We start from the raw sequence: 22,925 nt of genomic DNA, 5'->3' as shown, positions 1-22,925 counted from the left end.
TCAGTCTAACTATGTGTAACTATGTCTCTTGCTTCAGACACTTTCAGTAATTAAGATTGAAATAAAGGAGTTTGCCAGATTACCGGGCAGATGCGGTGTTTGCCAGATCACCGGGCAGATGCGGTGTTTGCCAGATCACCAGGCAGATGCGGTGTTTGCCAGATTACCGGGCAGATGCGGTTATCTAGCCAGTCGCTGCCACTGGGCCTGCTGAGAAGACAAATCCGGTGCTCACACAGAGCCTGCTAGGGAGACTCCTGGGACTTCCTCGGCAACTGTTCATCCGTCCTAGAAGAAACGAAACTGTTTCTCCCAGCAGTTTCACTTTCCATTCTTCAGAAAGCCTGGTTTCCTTTCCCCAGAAGCAGAGCGGAGGGCGGAGACGTCCTGGAGTTCAGCCCTTCTCCACCCTGGAAGCAAAGACTAGTCTCACCAGGCTGCAGCTCCTTCCCCAGCGTTTATCTAGCGGAGGGCTGGAAACTTCTCCCTGAGCAAAAGCACGGAAGATTCACTCCAAGGGACAGGTTGATCCTGCAGTGATGGATCCAATCCCCGACCTGTACGTGACTCCTGGGGACAGGCTGGACTACTTCCTAGAACACTGCCTGCAGCCCGAGAGGGACTGGAAAGAGGAGGGGCAGGATGCCTGGGATAGAATTGAGGGGTTCCTTCGGGACCAATGCTTCCGTGGTGCATCTCTTCTGGGCCAAGAAATCAAGGTGCTTAAGGTGGTAAAGGTGAGCACAAACGGTCCTGGGTTCAAATCCCATCTCTGCCCTGTGGGGTTTGTTATGGATTTGCTGCGGGTCTTCACAAACCAAGGTGGCTGGTCCCCTGGGCGTCCCTGGCTGCTAGCCCTGTGGGCGGGGGGGGGGGGGGGGGGGGGGGGGTGTAAGCAAGGGACAGACACATAGGCACATAGGCACACCATGCAGATGGGTTTGCTACAAGCTGCCAAGGTCCCAAGCAGGGACGGTGCACGAAACCACGCAGCAGGCCCCATGTGCGGGGGGTGTGGGGGGGATTTAACAGTACAGAGTAAAGTTAAAAGGGGAAAAGAAAGAGAGAGGAGAAAAGGAGAGAGGGGGCAGAAACTGCCTCTCCCAGAGAGGGGACAGGAAGAGGGAAGGTGGGGGGGGGGGGGGTCTGAGGCTCTGAGGCTGCCGGCAGGGAGTGGGCGTGGCTTGTCTCTTAAAGAGACAGAACCATCATAACAGGGTTAGTGACCTTGAGAGATGTGACACAGCACTCCTTTGAGCTTCAGTCTCCTCCTTTAGTTGTGTTTATCATAAGCAATAAATGGATAAAGCACAGAAAAGGTTTTTGTCGGGCGGTGGTGGCACACGCCTTTAATCCCAGCACTCGGGAGGCAGAGGCAGGCGGATCTCTGTGAGTTCGAGACCAGCCTGGTCTACAGAGCGAGTTCCAGGACAGGCTCCAAAGCCACAGAGAAACCCTGTCTCGAAAAACCAAAAAAAAAAAAAAAAAAAAAAAAAAAAAAAAAAAAAAGGTTAAAAGGTTTTTGTGCGTAAAATTAGTCTGCAACGCTGAAGGACAAAGGTGGCAGTGAGAATTCGGGATTCTGAATGGAGCAGTCACCAGTTTCCATGAAATGTGTGCGTGCCTTTCCTTGCTAAAGAAATACGACTTGACCTCTGAGATCGTAAAGGAAACCTATTGTTCTCCTAAGTTGGTGCCATTGGTTCTATTAGAAACTGCCTGGCAAGACAGTGCTTGGTAGACTCAATGGGACTCCAGGGGCCCAGGGAAGTAATGCAGCATCTTCTTAGAAAGAGTCCTTTCTGCCCAAAAAGCACAAACTTTCAAGATTGTTTGGATCAGAAATGTGGGTGGTCTTCAATTTGCTAAGATGAAAGACATCTTACATTAACTGGAGTAAGTCAGGCTTTATCTGGGAGCCCTGAGCCATATAGGGCCGCAGAGGTTAGAAAGTACTTTGGTCTATGAAGAACCTAAACAGACAGTTGACATCAAAGATTAGTGAGAGCTGTCAACAAAATGGCTTTCGAGATCGAAACTGAAGCTGCTACAGCTGCCTCAAAAGCTACAACGCATCCTTTTGTGTTCTGGCCTCCAAACCTCTGACGTGGCTGGCAGCTACCAGGTCTAGCGCTCCATCAACCTCTTTGCTTCTGGGACCTGACAGAGCTGGGTGTGGCAGCCCCCACCTTAACCCCAGCACTCGGGAGGTTGAAGCAGGAGGATTACCAGGTTACGACTGTCAGGCCTGTCTTGGCTACCTAGTGAGGCACTGTCTAGGGAAGAAGGAGGCACTGAGATTCATGCCCTCTCATCTTGTTTTGAAACACGGTATTGAGTTTCACTATAGCTTTATAACAGTGATTTGTTTGGGGATGGGGGTGTAGCTCTGAGGTCGATACGCTGTTTGTCTTGTATGGTGGTTTCCAACCATCTATAATTCTAGTTCCAAAGGACCCACATCCTCTTCTGGCCTCTGGGGACAACAGGCACACATGCGGTGCACAGACATACATGTAGGCAAAAAAAAAAAAAAAAAAAAACATACACATAAAAGGTGTTGCTTTTTTTTTTAAGTTTGAGATTTCAGAACATTTGGAAATCTCAGTTTGGGACTAGGGATGCCAAAGCAAAGGTCTCCATAAGGGGGACAGATGGCTTTTCTTTTGTGTGTGCTTTTTTGAGACAGGGTTTCTCTGCTTAGCTTTGACTGTCCTGGAACTCATTCTGTAGACCCGACTGACCTCAGACTGATGTAGACCCAGCTGCCTGTGCTTCCTGAGTGCTGGGGTAAAAGACTTGTCCACTGCCACCGGCCCAGTGACTTCTTTTAAGGGTTGAGTAGGGAACTTACCATTATCTCTCAACTTACCTCTCAACCTCCAAACACCAAAACTCAGGATAGGTCAATTTAGCAGTGTCTCATTCACAGGGAGGCTCCTCGGGAAAGGGGACAACGCTGAACCACAGATCTGACCAGGACATGGTTCTATTCCTGAGCTGCTTCTCCAGTTTCAAACATCAGGCGAGAAACCGAGAATCCATCATCAACTTCATTGAGAGCAAGCTGCTTCACTGCAGGAAAAGCCTGGCCTACAACATCACTGTGGTTAAACACAGAGAGGGAAATCGGATCCCTCGCTCCCTGACCTTAAAGGTCCAGTCCAGGAAGAGTGACGACATCATTCCGATGGATGTTCTCCCGGCTTATGATGTTTTGGGTAAATCCAGCGGTGGGTTGTTGGGGAATATTATGTTAGGGTGTGTTACTTTTGTTTAGGTTTTATCTGTTTAACTCTGTGAAGCCGTGGTACTTTGCCTGTCTAGAACACCTGATTGATAAAGCTCTGAAAGGCCAATAGCACGGCGGGAGAAAGGATAGGTGGGGCTGGTAGCCAGAGAATAAATACAGGGAGAAACCTGGGAAGGGGAGCCAGAGGAGGAGGCCAGCCATGCAGCTGCACAGCAACCCACGGGGTAAGAAAGAGTGAGCTTTACAGAAGCCATAAGCCCAGAGGCAAAAGGTAGATGGGATAATATAAGTTAAGAAAAGCTGGCAAGAAACAAGCCACGCTAAGTCCATATGTTTATAACAAAGAATAAGACAAACATATAGAAATCCTCCTGAATATTAACCTTCATCAGGTGATGAAAGGAGACAGAGACAGAGACCCACATTGGAGCGCCGGACTGAAATCTCAAGGTCCAAATCAGGAGCAGAAGGAGAGAGAGCATGAGCAAGGAACTCGGGACCGCGAGGGGTGTACCCACACACTGAGACAATGGGGCTGATCTATTGGGAACTCACCAAGGCCAGCTGGCCTGGGTCTGAAAAAGCCTGGGATAAAACCGCAGTCGCTGAACATAGTGGACAATGAGGACTACTGAGAACTCAAGAACAATGGCAATGGGTTTCTGATCCTACTGCACGTACTGGCTTTGTGGGAGCCTAGGCAGTTTGGATGCTCACCTTGCTAGACTTGGATGGAGGTGGGGGTTCCTTGGACTTCCCACAGGGCAGGGAACCCTGATTGCTCTTTGGGCTGATGAGGGACAGGGACTTGATTGGGGGAGGGGGAGGGAAATGGGAGGCGTGGCGGGGAAGAGACAGAAATCTTTAATAAATAAGTAAATTTAAAAAAAAATAAAACAAGGCTCTCATCCCTTAGCATTTTATACTTTGTGTGTGTGATAATGTTAAGGAGAATCATGGGAACTGACAGCATCTGCCCACAAGTGAGTTATAAAAGTGGCAATTTCCCATGGTTGCCTTTAAATTCCCTTCTTTACAGAGGTGATCTGAGGATTCTACGAGCTTGACTGTGATCCCCATGCTCAGGAAGCCAGGGCAAGTGGGTCATAAGCCCAGTGGCAGCCTGGGATACACAGAGAGACCCTATCAAGCAAGGGAGGGATGGAGGAAGGAATGAAGGAGCAGGGAAGGATTGGAGGGGGGTGAAGGAGGGGAGGAAGGGTTAAAGCCTGTGAAGGAGGAGAGGGAGGGGAGAAAGGGTTGTAGGGGAATGAAGGAGGGGAGGAAGGGAGGCTTTCCTGTCTTTCCCATCTCAAGAGCTGCAGTTTCCTCACCAGGTAACTTTCTCCTCCCAGGACCCCTTTCCCGAGACTTGAAACCAGACCCAGAAATCTATGAAGAGCTAATAAAGAGTAGGGGCTACCCTGGCGAGTTCTCACCCAGCTTCACAGAGTTGCAGCGACATTTTGTGAAAAGTCGCCCGGTTAAACTGAAGAACCTCCTCCGGCTGGTGAAGTTCTGGTACATGCAGGTAAGGGCTGGGAGAATAGGGAGGGGAGAGTGGGCACAGTCAGGCACTTTTTAAGGAGTGGAAAAAAATACAGGGCTGGGGATATTTTTTGTTGGCTGGGAGCTTGCTTGGGGTTTACAAGGCCCTGAGTTCAGTCCTCAGCACTACCAAGAGAGATGGAATGGGGATGAGAAAAGTGGATAAGAGGCAGGATAAACAGTGAATAAAACTGGATAAATGGAGTCTGCTCATGACCTGCAGTGCCCTGGACAGTATCAGAGCCAGGCATTATTGCAACAACGGTGTTTGTGTCTTGCTTAGAGCCTCCTCCTTCCAGTGACACCTTCCCCAAGGGCAGCTAAATGCTTGCTAGTAAGAACACACAGACGTGTGACAAAGAGACCACTATGAAGTGCTATGTCCCATGATGATGTGGGATGTCCTTTTGTATATGTGCTGCCTTTATTGCTTGATAAATAAAGCGTTTCAGCCAGTGGCTTAGCAGAGTAAAGCCAGGCGGAAATCTGAACAGAGATATATAGAGAACAGGTAGAGTCAAGGACACAGATGCCGGAACCTTACTGGTAGGCTGCAGCCTCATAGTGATGCACAGACTAGAAATGGGTTAATTTAAGATGTAAGAGCTAGCTAGAAATATACCCGAGTCATCGGTCAAACAGTGTTGTAATTAATATAGTTTCTGTGTGATTATTCGGGTCTGGGCAGCCAGGAAATGAAAAAGTAGCCTATGTTTACACCATGATCTAGGCCCATCCAGTCTTTCTAGCTAATTCCTAGTGGGTGTGTTTTTACCCTCATTTTGGAGATGAGGAAACTGAGCTGAAAGTAGAGCTGAGGTTTGAAAAGTGTGCTCTTCGGCAGTCACAGACAGCTTCGTAACAGCATTCTTTCTGGTTATCTGCATACTGCAAAAGGCCCATTATAAAAACAATGTCTAAGAATGCATAAGGAAGACACTGAAATTCACATGCAGTCCCAGGGCAAACCAATAATGATGCAGTGACTGCCTTTCCGCATTTAGTTTTTGTCTGTATTCGCACGGCTCACACTAAAAGACTAGGTAAGCGGAATCATGCTAGCTCACTGCATTTGTGGTCCACCCTTTAAACAAACATGGCGTTTGTTGACCTTTGGCGTGGAATGTGAGAGCACCATCTGTTTATGTCATGTACACATTTTACATTGTCATTTCCTCCTCACCTGTAAGGCCGCATGAACTGCAGATACTTCCCATCTGTGCTGCACATGATTTCATAGATTTACCATCCACCTGCTGGCTCTAAGTAGGCCAACTCTAAGAACACAGTGGACTGGAGAGATGGCTCACCAGTTGAGAGCATATACTGCTCTAGCACCAGACCCAAGTTCAATTCCCAACACCCACACTGGGCAGCTTACAACTACCGTAACTCCTGCTACAGGGAATCCAGTGCCCCCTTCTAGTCCCCAAAGGCACTGCACTCACATGCACATACCCAATCACAGACACACATTTACATATAATTTAAGAACATAGTGATTTCCTTTTCTGCAAATTATGTGTATTGTGTGAAGTTTGTGTGTGTGCACTTGAATGCATGCATGCATCTGTATATCTGTGTGTACATGTGTTTGTGTATGTGTATGTGCATATGTGTGCGTGCGTGCCTGTGTGTGTTTGTGTATGTGTGTGCGTATATGTGTGTACATGTGTGTTTGTGTATGTGTGTGCACATATGTGTGCATACGTGCGTGTGCATATGTATGTGTATATAGGCCTCAGGTTGATGTCAGGAGTCTCAAGTCTCCTTGACCTCCTCCATATATACTGGGACACAGTCTTTCACTTGGCCCTAGGCTTGACTACATGGCTGTCTAACTAGCTTGCTTCAGGAAGTGCCTGTCTCTGCCTCACAAGTACTGAGATTATAGGCATGCTGCAATATCCACTGAGCATTTACATGGCTTCTGGGGATCTAAACTCTGGTTCCTACCCTTGCATGGAAAATACTTTACCCAGCAAGCCCTCTCCCTGGCTCAGATTTCTGCAAATGAATATTTCTGACCTTCTATGATAGATTTTTGTTACTTATCTGAACCACCCCTCTCTCTCCATAGGAAATCAATCAATCAGTATATATATATATATATATATATATATATATATATATATATGTGTGTGTGTGTGTGTGTGTGTGTGTGTGTGTGTGTATTGATATATATATATATATATATATATATATATAGAGAGAGAGAGAGAGGTGGTAATTTGAATATTGCAATGGTCCCATCATAGAAATTCAAACAACATAAAAATGTATTAAAATTTTTTTGTGTTTATTTGAGTATTGCAATGGACCCATTATAAAAAATTCAAACAGCATAAAAATGTATTAACATTTTTTGTGTGTATGCATGTGTGCATATCAGTGTGGTGATATGCTACACCCGTGCTCATAACGGCAACTCCAACTGAACGTGTGTGTGTGTGTGTGAGTGTGTGTGTGTGTGACTTTATAGCCTTATAGCCACTTAATTTTTTTAAAAATTTTGAAGGTGTTTTTGAGACAGGGTTTCTCTGCATAGCTTTGGAGCCTGTCCTAGAATTTGCTCTTTAAACCAGGCTAGCCTCAAACTCACAGAGATCTGCCTACCTCTGCCTCCTGCAACCACCGCCTGGCTGAACTTCTTGTATATGACATGACTTTGGCAATGCTTTTATTTTCTTCCAAATGACTAATAAGCTGTACATCACAGTTTGAATTGTGTCTCCTTTTCTCACTGAATAAATAATAGTCAGCCTCTAAGCTCCATCCCTAACCCTTGGCTATCCTTTATTCTTATGCCAAAAGCTACTGTTTTTGTTTCCAGGTGAAAGTGAGGACTGACATCCAAGGTTGGCCTGTGACCTCCACATGTGTGGCTAGCACACCCCCTACACATACGTACAATACTCATACAAGAGAAAAATCACTGGGGGCCAGGCACACCGTGCACACCTGCAGTCCCAACACATAGGAGGCTGAAACAAAAGAACTGCAAGTTTCAGGCTAGCCTAGACTACACAGCAAGACTCTGTCTCAAATATCACCTGGATTTTAAATAAAATCTACTCTTGTTGTTCTATTCGATAAACATGGCACCAAATTGTCTCAGTGCCGAGAACAAGTGGCAGTGGGGAGTACCCAGCCCCACGTGGGACATCTCTGTCCTCCCTGTCTACATGGCTGAGGAAACATTGGACGAGGAGGCAGGGGTCTGAGCTGGAGATCAGAGGGATGACTGTGAAATGGTGTCTCCTGGACATGACAGACTCCCTGAGCTCAGGCGCTCACTGTCCGCTGTCTGCATGATATCAGAGCAAGACAGAGCCAGTCAGCATCTGGGCGTCAATGGGGAAGAGCTGAGAGCTTCTGACTGTGGATGGCTGCCAGGGGAGGGAGAGCTAGTTCTCTCCTCAGGGATGTGGCTGGTGGACGGCCCCACATCCATGCACACAAGGGCCACTCCGACTGAACAACATGGGTTATAAAGAAAATAGAAAGAAGAAAAGAGGAGGAGGAAGACCTGAGGGGGTGAGAAGTTGAAAGGGTACCAAGGGTGGATATGATAAAAAAAAATATTGTATATAGCTATGGAATTCTCCAAGGATTTTTTTATATAACAAATAAAGACTGCCATGAATTTCTTAATTAATTTAGGAGGAATTAAACATTTGATGGCATTATTTCCCTTTCTTCTTTCATTTTATTCTGTCTTGAGATGTCTGTATGTTTTAGATTTTTCCAGTTATTTCCTGTATTTACTATGTGGTAACATTGCCTTCTCCATTCTAACTCAAAACATGGATCGATATGCAGATGGTCTCCCTAGGTCCCACCATTTCATGGCTGTGTCACATAAAGCAACAGAGGAACCCAAAAGTTCTTAGAGCATCAAGAACATATTCTCTCTCTCTCTCCCTCCCTCCCTCCCTCCCTCCCTCCCTCTCCCTCCTCCGCTATCTTCCTTCATGTTTTGCGCCCCCCCTTTTCCAGTACCTGAGACGTAAAAATAGAGGAGTAACATTGCCCCCAAAATATTCCCTGGAGCTACTGACCATCTATGCCTGGGAAATGGGTACAGACAGCAGCGAAAGCTTCAATTTGGATGAAGGGTTTGTAGCTGTGATGAAGCTCCTCAGAGACTACCAGAACATCTGTGTATACTGGACTAAGTACTACGATTTCCAAAACGAGGTCGTCAGAGACTTTCTCAAAGAACAGCTGAGGGGAGACCGGTGAGTATCTCAACCATATTTATGGCTTTAAAGAGTAGAAGCCCTGACTGAAGTGGCTTGGAAAAACTAAAAGGACTCAAGTGGCTTTTGCAGTCTAAAACATTAAAAGGTAAACGTCAAGTGTGGCTGTGTCACCAAGGTCTCCTTCTGTGAGTTGTTCAATCCTGCCTTTCCCACGCTTTGCTGTCGAGTTCCGGTTTATCCCTTCAAGGTCACTGTGGCTCTAGTCATAAAGAGAAGCAGCCACTAGCAGAGTATCATCAAGTCGGGGGCTCACAGAGATGACTGGAGTAGCCTGAGCAGGAGGGAGCAAAGGCAATACCCACAGATATAACCAGTGAGGGGGGCATCAGGAGTTCCCAGCTGATCTTTCTCTCCACGGGTGAGCCTACCACGTCTCAGGTCTCAGCCGTGAGTCACTTCAGCTTTCTGTCCCCACAGTAGCAAGAGATAAGCCATAGCCTCTGGGCGGAAATGGTTCCCCTTCCAGCTGTTCTCAAGGTCCAAGAATAAAAGCAATCTGTTGTTGCTTCTTTTCCCTTTGCCCGGCACAGAGTGGCAGGTGGGGGGTGGGGAGTGGGGAACAGCTGGACCCAAGACAAAGAGTCTTGGAAGCACACTTTGAGACACATGTTTGGGTTTAAAATTGTGGGTGCTGTGGCTCTGGAGTCAGCTTTTTAGGGAGCTTAAATATCACATGACAATTTACCATTATAATTGTTAGGAATTTTTCCTAACGCAAGCTCTCTGTGGACACAAAATCCCAATCAAGCCAAATTAAAACAAGCCAAATTAAGAAATATCCAGGTTTAATGGGATTCCTGTGCTCTCGGGTAGACCGTTCAGAGGCCACAGCGACCACCAGGAGGAAGGAAAAGGGACCACATGTTTCTCCTTTGGGAGCTCAAATAAATACACTGTGGGAGTGGTCCCAACCCGGGGAGGGGTCAGGACATGGCATGCTGGGATTTGGAGTCCGAACCAATACAACTCTCAGGCCTGGGGGCTAGGATAGATGCAAGGGGCTGGAGTCTGGGATCTACGCTCCCAACCTAACAATAATGTGCTTTATGATTTCACAGACACGAGTGCCAGAGGCCAGCATCCTGACCTTAACACAGACCTGCTTCCGTTCTCTCCCCCAGGCCCATCATCCTGGACCCAGCTGACCCCACCAACAACTTAGGAAGTAGAAATGGATGGGACCTGGTGGCCAGAGAAGCTTCCTACTGCCTGAGGCAGGCCTGTTGCCGGACCGAAGACCCCAGAGGGAGCTGGGATGTACCAGTACGGTATAGTCTCATGATCGGCACTCCCAGGGAGTACCTGGAGCTCGTCCCTCAGCACCCATAAGTCCCAAGACAGGCAACACATTTAGGTGTCACAGCCTACTTCTCCTCTACAGACATCTAGGCCTCCGGTCTTTTGACCTGTAAGAAGGTCAGGCAACCTGCCCTGTCCTGTAGTCAATACAGAGATACTCACATCCATTGGCTCTCCCTACAGTAATCCTTGCCCCTTTGGTGGGTTATCAATGTAGGTTTTTTTTTTTTTTTTGCTATTTAAATAGTAAATGTGAAATGTTTTTTAAAAACAAAAGCTCCTACAACCCACTGCAGACAACAGACCAGCCACACAGCCTTCCTGTGGACGGCTTTCCTCTCAGAGGTGACAGCTCTCTGTGCACTAAGTCAGAATCCAGTGCTGAGGAAGCTGTTTTCCTGACCTGCCAAACCCTTGACCCTCTTTTCATCTTCTGCAGGAAAATTCAGACTCTGTCCTCAAAGGTGACCCCACAGCAAGAGAAGCAAGGCAGACAACAGGGTCTGACAGGGACCTGCCACCTGGCCATCAAGTCCCAGTGGCTGAGAATGTCCCAAACCAAGGGACTCTTGGGAAGCAAGAAAAAACAAAACAAACATAACCTACCTACGTCTCCCTCCATCTCAGTTCCCAGTTTCTCCGAAATCCCATCTCCCAGGCAGTCACTTGTCAACCTCTTGTGTCCACTCCTGAAATAGGGCCTACACTCAGGAGTACGTGCCTGTGTCTCTGTGTGTTTTCATTATACTTGTTATTTTTCAATGCATTGTTCCTTTACTGAATTCTCTTCCAGACAGTTCCCTAGCCATACACACAGATCCAGAAGACGTCACCCGATAACATGGAGTCTAAATCAGGGCACTTTTGAGCATGGCATGGGGTAATATTGATCATGCCAGCTCAAGGGGCTGTACTAGGATTGTCTTAACCAAATACAAGAATGAAACCTGTTTCTGTCACCTCCCTGTGGTTGTGATAAAACACCATAACCAAGGCAACTGACAGAAGGGAAGGTTTGTTTGCACTTACAGGTCCACAGGGATGAGTCTTCTTCCATCCTGGCAGGGAAGTGTGGTAGCAGGCAGGCGTGGGGTTGGAACTCACATCTTCAACGATAAGCAGGAAGCCAAAACAGTGAGCAAAGACTGTTGAGGGCTTTTGAAACCCCCAAACCTGCCCCCAGTGATACACTAGTATCCCCCACAGGGCCATGCCTTCTAAATCTCCTCAAACATTCCACCAGCCCAGAACCATGACTGATGAGGGCTAGTTATCTCATGAAGCCTACCAGGAAACCATTCCAGATGCAAACCATCTTTTCAGCAGATCCGTCAGCATTCTATGACCCTATGGCAGTGGCTACACTGGAACAGTCATCCTAAAGCCAGGCATAAACATTAAATTACATCACTGCAATCCCCAGGCTTCCATAAATACCTCACTGCTGTGTGCCCACGACAGGAAAAGATCCTGCATGAAACCATGCAGGAAGAATATCATTTAGAGACCAGTTGTTGCTCCGGTTTGGGTTAAGTCGAGGAACACAGTGGGACTGAGTGGGACTCCGAGCCTAGGGTGGCCAAGCAGCTTTCCTGTTGTCTAACATCAGCGCTCAGCATCTCCCAGTTTGTCTCATAGATAGATGATAAACTCTATACATGATAGACGGTAAATTCTATCAGGAGCTAGAAGGGAGAAGCTCTGTCGGAAACAAACCCTTCTTAACATGCAGGTGCCCTTGCTCTTTCTTACCTCTCTTGCAGCCAGCACGGGACATTCAGGTGACAGTGAAACAAACAGGAAAAGAGACATTGAGACTCTGGGTAGACCCCTATAGCCCCATCAGGGAGATGAAGGCAGAGATCAAGAGGACAAATGGCACCAGCGGAGAGCTACGCATCTCCTTCCAGGAGCCACAAGGGGAGAGGCAACTGCTCAGCAGCCAGAAGACCCTGTCGGATTACAGAATATTCTCTAAGGTGACCGTCCGGGTGCTGGAGACATTTCCTCCTGAGATCCAGGTCTTTGTGAAGGATTCCAGTGGCCAGAGCAAGCCTTATGCCATCTGCCCTGATCATACCATCTACTACCTGAAGACGATAATTGAAGATGCGGGAGGGCCTCGTATAGAGGATCAGGTACTGATGTTGAAGGATGAGGAACTGGAAGATGATTGCAGACTTTCAAAGCTACAGATCAAAGACTGTGACACCATCCAGCTCAGTAAGGTGGTCTAGTCCTAGTCTGGCTATGAATGGTATCAACACCTATAGTCATATGCTTTCCCACCTCATCCCTTTACCCAGATGCTTTATTCTCTCTGGGGCTTAAATAGCAACACATCCTCTTGCTTAAAACCCTCCTGTGTTTTCCCATACCCCATACATACAGAATGAAGTTCAAGTTTCTTTGCTTAATATTCAGTCTCATTTAATATAGTCAAGGTGAGCCCTACTTACTTCCCTTCCCCACTCAATGCACACCAGTCTCCCAAATACTAGAAACTCATGCTGATGCCGAGTCACGCCTCCATCACTTTGAGTCAGTTATCCTTTACCCTTGACCCGTGTTTTCGTCTTTCAAGACTCAGACTTGTACGCCCCTGAGTCTCAAAGTGCAGCTCTCAGATCAACAGAATCACTGTCACTCCAGGAACCTCCTAGATAGGAAAATTAACCCGAGCCAGATATTGCCCTGAGACTCGCTGTCAGCGTCATGACAACCACCCCCTGCCCCCGCATTATTGCAGTGCATGCTCAAGTTTGAAAAGGACTGCCGTGTGGCCGTGCAGCTGGTTGAGTCACCTTGGGCTCCTGTCTTCTCTCTCCGTCCACAGCAGACATCTCTGAAAGGAAGTGGGATAGTAATCATGTTGTTTTGTTGGAACTCTCTCTCTAGTCTAATGGAACTTGATTTTCCTGAACTTCTTATGCCTTGGCCCTTGTGGTCTAGAATGGTACCCATCAGTGCAAATGTTCGGCACTTGCCCGCTGAATAAATAAAGGAGCCAAAGAACGATGGTGTATCCTTCAATACTGTCCTCATTGTGTCTGATGCCATTGTAGAGCCCACATAGCTTCAGGTGCCCCCAGCCCACATGGCATTCTCTGAAGATACATCCAAGGGACATTTGCAAGCCTAATACTGGTGGGCAGATGTGGCTCCCTCTCTCTAAACCCACTTGGACCAAACGTGATAAGGGTAGACTCCATCCAGTAGCTACTCTTAGCCAATCACACATTTTAATCTTGAAAGTAGGACTTTGTACAGTAAACTTCTGGGACAATCGGGATTGAAAGAAGCTAAACAGTCAAGAACAGATCTCCCCAAGCCCTTACAGAAAGAGTCATTCGCCCACAGAATAGACCACACACAGCAAGAGACAGAAGCCAAAGCCTGCACTCACACCCAGGGAGTCTACACGAGTGGCTTGTACCTCCTCGCTCCCAGGCTCTCCTTGTACCTTTTCACCATCCTCTTGTCACCGAATAAATCCAGGTGAGGCATCTTTTCTCCTCTGAGACCTCCGTTTCAGCAGCTCAGTGCAGCCCACTTCTCTGTCCCTCAGCACACGCCGAATCCCATGCACCCGTGTGGCCTCAGCACACACCGAATCCCACGCAACCGTGTGGCTTTTATACCAAGAGTATCCATAGGCAATGTTGATTGACTGTCTTCACAGCTGCCTTGGAGCTGGATGGACGTGAAGGAATGGCAGTACGTCTACATTTTACAGATGGGAGGGGAAAAAAACACAAATCTTAAAATATAAGAAGTCAGCCGGGAGGTGGGAATGCATGCCTTTAATCCCAGTACCCTGGGGGGAGAGGCAAGCGGATTTCTGACTTCAAGACCAGCTTGGTCTACAGAGTGAGTTCCAGGACAGCCAGGGTAACACAGAGAAACCCTGTCTCAAAAATAGTCAGGGAGACAGACAGAAAGAAAGACAGACAGAATATAGGAGATTATGTTTAAACAGAAGCTGAGGAAGAGGAACCAAGATAGGCTTTTGGGGAGCATCCGGCCTTCCTGTGTCTCCTGGAGGGTACTGTTCTCTCCTACTTCTCTGGCCTCGTGTGGCACAGGCCAGGAGTCTGACCTCATCATCCCGCTAGCCTTCTCCAATTCTCAGTAATCCTGTTTACACCAGTGACTTTACCCTAGTCTTGGCTCACTGGCAAGGGAAGATCACCTGACCCAAGACAGACTCAGTCCCTTGCCTAGGCTAAGGCAATCACACTATGAATTCTCCAGACTGGGGACTATTATTTCTGGAGTCTTTCAGTGTGCTAGGACCAGCACAGACCACACACCGTTTATTTCACTACCACAATAGACTTAGATTGGTAATCATTGCCCTATTTGATAGCCAAGAGAACAGAAATATGTCTCCTAACAGCTAATAGAGTTGACACACCAGTATGTATTCCCGTTCAGAGATGGTGGACACCAGCACCACATGATGCTACTGTCTTAGAGAACCTCAGCTCTCCCTAACTGACGCCTGTGCTCCTCCTCCAGTCACCACCAGCCTACGAACTGGATCTCTCCTCTCAATCCTGACTTGTGTTATTCCTCCTGCCCAGGATGGAGGCTTGGAGAGATGGCGCAGAGATTAAGAGCATGCACTGCACTTGAGCTGAGCCCAGGTTGATTCCCAGCACCCACAATAAGCTTTCCTAGCTTCCAAGGGAGTGTGTGCGCGTGCACACACACCTAAGTACATCACAGACAAATGAGTGAAAGTAAATATAGCAGCCACCAGCTGTCACCAGCTACTTTTTTTTCCAAAGTTCTCCTATCATCTTCCAGACAGGTCATAGAAGGGGCTCTAAAGAGTTGTGTCCTCTCTGATGTTGAGGATTTCCTTACCTTTAGTTCTAAGCTGGAGTCAAAGCAACAAAAACAGAGGGGAGATGTTTACAGTAGATTCTGCTTTATCTCAATAGCTGTCACGAGCTGGGGGACTTCAGCTCCAGGTTCTTTTCAAGTGATATCTATGAGGACTTTGTGCCCTTCTCCCCAGAGAGTGATGAGTGACCAGACCAAGCAAGAGAATTGTTTTTATGATGATTCTTTACTAGCAACTTCAATATCCAATGCATCAATGGGCTTTACAATCTTTTTTTTTTTTTTTTTTTTTTTTTGGTTTTTGGTTTTTCAAGACAGGGTTTCTCTGTGGTTTTGGAGCCTGTCCTGGAACTAGCTCTTGTAGACCAGGCTGGCCTCAAACTCACAGAGATCCGCCTGCCTCTGCCTCCCGAGTTCTGGGATTAAAGGCGTGCGCCACCACCGCCCGGCTTGGACTTTACAATCTTAATAGGCATGAGGGATTGATGATGGGCAACACACAGGCAATTCAATATCACAATTATTAATCCTACTAAACCTAATACATAAAACCAATTCATAACCTTAATCTAACTTATCACTTATCCATAAAGCACTTCTTAACCTTAATACAACTTACCCATTACTCATCTATAAAACACTTCTTAACCTTAACTTGTCCATTAACATTTCCTAATCTTATCAATTATCTATAAGATATCTCTTAACATTTCACACACTAAACATATGTATTAACATGTCTATGCTCTTCTCTTAACATCTCACACACGCATGAAATAGCATCATACAACCTGGTATTTCCTGGCTTAAAAAGGGCTTTTTAAATTTCTTCAGGCTGGGTGCCTGGTCCACACTAGGGGGCTGGATAGCGAGGCTCTACTCTTGACCCCGTAGTCTGCACTAGGGAAATAAGGTTCCGATGTCCTGTTCCAGGCTGGTATCGGGTGCTGAATCAATCCTTGACCTATGGCCTGGTGCTAGTCTATTTCAGAATGTAGGGCCTTTGGACTCGGCTTTTCGGGTGACCGAGTCTCGGGAGACAAGGCTTTTAGTTCTCTACTCTTGAAGACGAAGCTTTGCTCTGGGGATGGCAAAGCGTTCTGAAAGACAGAGTATCTTGTCTGTTCTCGGGAGGCAGACCTTCAATGTCCACTCTCAGGAAATGAGGCTTTGCATTCGGGATGCAAGGCATTAAATGTCTGTTTTCGGGAGACGAAGCTCTGTACTCAGGAGACAGAGCATTAAATGTTTAGGCAAGGCGTTTAATATTGCTGTTTTTCGGGAGGCAGGCTTGGAGGATCTCTCTTTCCATGGAGGCCTGATGCCAGAGCTATTGTGAGAAGTGAGATGACCATCCTGCTTCAGCCCTCTCTTTTAAGTCAGTTTGAAGCTGCCCCTCGTTTGATCCTTCCGATAGCCAGGTATCCTAGGTTATCAGTATCGACTGGCCACACCTAGCCTTGTGGATTGAACAGCGTCATATTCTTGGCTTTTCCGTTGGGAGACATCCATTGTTGAATTAGCGGGATCACAGCCTGCAAGCCACTCTAAGAAATCCCATAAATATTCATTCTATCAATTCTGTCCCTCTAGAGTCCTAATACACATACACACAGCGAAACAATATAAAGACACACAGACAGTTGTCAAGGTAATAGTTCTTGGATTTGCAGTCTCTACCTCCCAGCACCCCCAACCTCTACCCTTTAAGAGTAGTTCTGGAACAGACAATCCCCACCAATGTGTGTGGCATCCTCATAGGATAATCTGCATTTCAGAGACTCCAAGCCGAGACCATCATCCTATATCCCATTCATCTCCTCCCCTAAACTTAACCACCCTCTTCCAACCACTGACTCTCCTCCTTCCCACAGAAATCTGTTTAGTTAAGCTGTGTTTTGACACTCCAAAAAGTCAATGTATTACGGACTCTATATCCCCTTTCAAAACTTTCAAATGCCATCCAAGTATTAGTGGTGAAAGGACTGACGTTGCTTGGCACTTCATGAAGGTGAACAGAAAGAATAGGTAAGGCCTGAGAAGTTTTGTGTGAATAAATTATGTCACTAGAAACATGATGAATGTGTTGACTTCCCTCTGTAAATTTACTGCTGATCTTTAAAATGTCATAATACAGAATGACTTAAGAACTAGGTTCTGGGGCTGGAAAGACAGCTCAGCAGTTGAGGGCACTGGCTGTTCTTCCAGAAGACCTGGTTTCAATTCCCAGCACCCACATAGCAGGTCACAACTGTCTGTAACTCCAGTTCCAGGGGATCTGACACCGTCACGTAGACATATATGCAGGCAAAATACAAATGCACATGGAATGAAAATTTAAAAAAAAATAATTTAAAAAAGAGGATAGTGCTGAGGATAGAGCAGATGATGGATGCAGGAGAACTAACTAAGGATGTCTGGAAAGCTACATTGAAGCCTGCTATTTCAGAAGCGCATATATGTTCACATAAAATATTTTAACTAGAGTTATCCTACTTAGGGAATAGTGCTCTTCCCCGGAGCTATATGCTGCCATTAAATATCCCAGCACCAGACTGGAATACTTCCCCTCCATTTGTTAGTCAGGGGTGCCCTGGAGACCCCCAAAATGATACAGGCCCTTGCCATTGATCTTGACTGTCCACCGGAACTTGCTAAGACCTACTGTTTGCCAGGTGTGATGGTACACTCCCTTTTACTCTCAGCGCTCAGGATGAAGAGACATCTGTGAGTTTTCAGGCAACCTGGTCCTTAGTAAATTCCAGACCACGTAGGGCTACATAGTGAGGTCCTGTCCAAAAACAACAACAAAACTTCCTATTTTGGTCACAGGACTTGGAAAAGTCGACATCATGAAGCTCCCTCTGGTGGTCAGCTTTTATAATACGGGAAGGTGCTATGTGAGTCATCGGCAGTATCCAACTGTGTTGTCTTCCAGCTACAGCAATGACCACCTAGCAGGCTATGCTCACGGGTGCAATAGTGAACGTTATAGGGATCTGCTTCCCGGTTGCATTTAAGGTCTGTTCTGTGAGAGGAAACACACGCCCAGAATCCATAGCTGGGGAGCTCATTAATCCCAAAAGTTAAGCCGGGCAGTGGTGGTGCACACCTTTAATCCCAGCACTGGGAGGCAAAGGAGGAGCTCTGTGAGTTCAAGGCCAACCTGCTCTACAAGAGTTAGTTCCAGGACAGCTAGGATGGTAACACAGAGAAACCCTGTCTCGGAAAGAAAAAAAATCACAAAGGTGAGTGAATCTAGTATGTTGGTTTTCCTAAAGAACTCTAAATTCATACCTCAAAAAATACAGGACCTAGGGAGATAGAAAAATACAAAACATGAATTCATATCTCCGTACCCATAGACCTCGTCAGAGAGCTTTCATTGTGGGGTGTATGGCTGAAAGACGGAGAATAAACGTGTGGCAATCCCGGCCATCAATGGGACACATTTCACACCTGACCGCACCGAGGCTCAGGAGCCATCAAAGAAGGGGAGACAGAAGTCAGGGAGGATATCAGCAAAACAGCATCTTTCGGACATGACAGGACCAGTGCTTGTGTGAAATCACAGTAGCTGTGGCTGCCTGCACATGACCCACACAAGATTAAGCCAGTCACCATCGCCGGTTGAGAGGCTCCGGAGCCTTTGCTCCCAGCTGAAGAGACAGTGACAGCTGATGCCTGCTGGGGAAGGGAGTCTGCTTTCTTTAAGGGTGTGGTCCCTGGTGTGCTGACCATGCTCCTGTGAATGGTCCCACACCTGTGCATACATAAGAAGCATGAATTGGACTCAGTGATTTAAAAAAAAAATAGAGGAGGGAGAATGGGGGATAGATCTGGGAGGAATTAAGGAGTGGGGAGAGAATATGTTCAAAATACAGTATATGCATGTATGACATACTCAAAGAATTCATAAGCATATACGGTTTTTAAAAACTAGCTAGATACTATCAAATATTGGATGCATGGGACTTTTTTAAACGATTTATATTATTTGTGTATAAGAATGTTCTGCCTGACTGACAGATGAGGGCACCAGATCTCATTTCGGAAGGTTGTGAGCCACCGTGTGGTTGCTGGGAATTGAACTCAGGACCTCTGGAAGAACAACCAGTGCTCTTAACTGCTGGAGCCATCTCTCCAGCCTGGAAGCAGAGACTTTTAGTAACTGACTTAATAAAAATGTCATGCCTACGATCAAGATGAGCCAGTTGGAAAGCATACACTGAAACCCACCATGAACAGGAGACAGGCTTGTTTGCATTCCTGGTCTGCCCTTGCCCCGCTTCCTCGTCAGCACTTCCGTGTTACCTCCGGGGTGTATGGCTGAAGGATGGGCAGAAAGGTCGATTTCCTCATGGTTTCAGAGGCATCAGTCTGTCACAGCAGAGTGGACATGGAACAGCTCACATCCGTGGTTCCCAACCTGTGGGTCGCCACCCCTTTGGGGTCAAATGACCCTTTCACTGGGGTCACATATCAGACATCCTGCATATCAGATATTTACATTAAAAATCATAACATTAGCAAAATTACAGTTCTGAAATAGCAACAAAATAACTATATGGTTGGGGTCACCACAACATGAGGAACTGTAGTAAAGGGTTGCACCATTAGGAAGGTTGAGAACCACTGGCAAACAGGAAACAGCTGAGTAGTAACAGGAAGAGGTGGGGCCAGGTAATATGCAAGGATGTGTCCTCAGCGATTCCTTTCCTTCAGGCAGACCCCACTGTCTGCAGGTCCACTGCCTCCCAACAGTCAGCTCAAACTTTGAATCCTTTAGTGGGTTAAGCTATTAGGCCAGAGCTCTCATGGTCTAACTGGCTCCAGAAACTCCTTCACAGACTCAGCAGAGATGGGCTCTAACCATCCCTCGGGGACTCCTAATCCAACCAAGTTGGCAATCACAATGCACCAGCACATCACCCTGATCTGATTTGTGCTCTCCTATAAAAGCTGCCACCATTGATCAACAGCAGCTTCTTGGGTATCTCTCAGACCGCTTCCTTCCTTCCTTCCTTCCTTCCTTCCTTCCTTCCTCCCTCCCTCCCTCCCTCCCTCTCCCTTTCTTTCTTTCTTTCTTTCTTTCTTTCTTTCTTTCTGTTTTGGTTTAGTTTCTTTTTTTATTGTTGTTTGGTTTTGGTTTTGGTTTTAGTTTTGGTTTCCAAGTCAGGCTTCCTCTGTGTAGCTCTGGCTGTCCTAGAACTTGTCTGTGGAACAGGCTGGCCTTGAATTCAGAGACTTGCATTTCATAAGCACGCAATGAGGAAGATTTTTAAACTACTTTGTCCCCACCTCTTTGGACGTTCCCTCTAGGACAGCATATATTTCTTTCCCTCTTCCCATCACTTAAATTTTAGAGCGATTTATCTTTCCTCAAAGCACCAGTGACCATCTGGATGACAAGGAAGCCAAGAGTGATTTTCACGGATTTCCCCCCTCTTCATTCATGGGCCCTCCAGCCTTCACTGAGAGACTTACTCCAAAACTTCCATCACATCCACGGTCCCTCTTTTTCCTATTGGTGGCCCAAGGACCACACCTAAGATTGAACAGTCGCTCGCTCGTGTTTTTTCCTGTTCTTCACTTCCCATCTCCTGTCCCTGGTTCCTCCTAGAGAGACCTAGAACCAAGCCCCCTTCCCTGCCTCCTCCATGTCCAGTCCTGGTCCAGGCCATTGCCCCCCCCCCTTTTCTTTAGACCGGGTCTCATTTTGTAGCCTCTGCTGACATGGAACTCACCATGTCAACCAGGCTGATTTCAAGCTCACAAAGATCCGACTGCCTTTGCCTCCCTCGTACTGGATCAAAGGCACATGCCACCACCAGCCAGCCCACCATTGTGCCCTACGTGGACCACCACACAGGGCCCAGACCATACATCTGCTCTTGCCTTTCTGCCGTCATCCTCAGGACAGAAGGAGGCAGAGCAATCGCCCTAGAGTCTAAATTCACCACACAACGAGCTTCTGACTCATTACCGCCTTTGGGACAGAGTCAGGACAAATTCACCTGCATGTGACCCAAAGGACCACTTCCTCTTTCTCAAACAGTATTATCACTCGGCTTCCAGAACATTCTACTTTTCTTCACCCTTCAGCTCTTTCTCTTTTGCTGAACTTTGCATCTATCCAGACTTTGAATCCTGGAACTGCTTCCAAGCTCAGTTCCCATTCACCCTTTCTTCTCCGCAGAGGTCTTGGGGCCTCTATCTCTGTGCCAGTGGCATCTTCGTTTGGGTATTTCCTGTGTCCTTTTCAATATTTCATTTTATTAATATTGTGTGTGATACATGTGTGAGTGAATATATAACATTCAAGTTATTAACTAATCAAACAAAAGGAGTCTTTAAAAGTACCAGTCAGGGGCTGGAGAGATGTCTCAGCGTCTTTCAAGAGGACCTGGGTTCAACTCCCATCACCCACATGGTAGCTCACAGCTGTCTGTTACTCCAGTTCCACAGGATCTGATAACCTTCATGCACATAAAATAACATTAAATAAATTAAAAAATAATATCAGTCAGAGCTGGACAGTGCTGGTGCACACTTTTAATCCCAGCACTTGAGAGGCAGAGGCAGGTGGATCTCTTTGAGTTCAAGACCAGCCTGGTCTATAAAGTGAGTTCCAGGACAGCTAGGACTACACAGAGAAACACTGTTTCAAAAACCTCAAAAGAAAAGAATCAGTCGGACCATGGATATCTCTACTCAGAACTCTCCAACTATTTCTTATTTCTTTCTGAATGAAGCCGAAGTCATGGCAGCTGTCCTCAAGAGCCTGCGCATTTGCCTTCCGCTCCTTAGCAGTCAGTTCTTACTTCCTTCCAACTCCCCACCGTGGCCACTCTGTCCTAGCACCGTGATATCCCTCAGACCAAACAAGCACACTACCACCGCGGGGACTTTGCACATGCTCTTGTTTTCCTTCTGCCAAAAAAGATCTCTTCCAGGGGCTGGAGAGATGGCTCAGTGGTTAAGAGCATTGCCTGTTCTTCCAAAGGTCCTGAGTTCAATTCCCAGCAACCACATGGTGGCTCACAACCATCTGTAAAAAGGTCTGGCGCCCTCTTCTGGCCTTGAGGCATACAGACAGAATATTGTATACTAAATAAATAAATAAATAAATATAAAAGATCTCTTCCGTCTGCCGTACACATGACTCACTCTGCACTGCCTTCTAGTCTTTGTTCAAGTTCACCTTCTCAAATAAGCCCTCCTGGACTATATAGACCAAGTACCTAAATCACACACACACACACACACACACACACATACACACACACCTTATTGGCCCCTTTCTCTGTTTTATTTTTCTGCTTAGTTCTCATCCACTTTTTACCTACTCTCACTTTTATTAATTTTATTTTATATGTATACATATATGTATATACGCACACACACACACACACACACACACACACTATTGGCCCCTTTCTCTGTTTTATTTTTCTGCTTAGTTCTCATCCACCTTTTACCTACTCTCACTTTTATTAATTTTATTTTATATGTATACATATATGTATATACGCACACACACACACACCCTATTGGCCCCTTTCTCTGTTTTATTTTTCTGCTTAGTTCTCGTCCGCCTTTTACCTACTCTCACTTTTATTAATTTTATTTTATATGTATACACATATGTATATACGTACACACACACACACACACACACACACACACATCCTGCTCGTTGTCTGTTT

General features: G+C 46.5%; 1 protein-coding gene across 1 annotated transcript; it reads left to right on the top strand.

Annotated features, from left to right (window-relative positions):
* Positions 1-350: 350 nt before the first annotated feature.
* Positions 351-13,617, top strand: LOC121444647 (2'-5'-oligoadenylate synthase-like protein 2). Its single transcript, XM_041646546.1, has 6 exons — positions 351-737; positions 2,933-3,221; positions 4,609-4,784; positions 8,801-9,042; positions 10,188-10,329; positions 12,129-13,617. The coding sequence occupies exons 1-6, from the start codon at positions 540-542 to the stop codon at positions 12,600-12,602; spliced, it is 1,521 nt and encodes a 506-aa protein (XP_041502480.1). The 5' UTR covers positions 351-539; the 3' UTR covers positions 12,603-13,617.
* Positions 13,618-22,925: the final 9,308 nt, after the last annotated feature.

This window comes from Microtus oregoni, unplaced genomic scaffold (assembly GCF_018167655.1).
Source record: "Microtus oregoni isolate MIOR12 unplaced genomic scaffold, Mior012 000003F_ref0000135, whole genome shotgun sequence".
In the NCBI taxonomy this organism is placed as follows: Eukaryota; Metazoa; Chordata; class Mammalia; order Rodentia; family Cricetidae; genus Microtus; species Microtus oregoni.
This window is presented reverse-complemented; position numbering and strand designations above follow the sequence as displayed.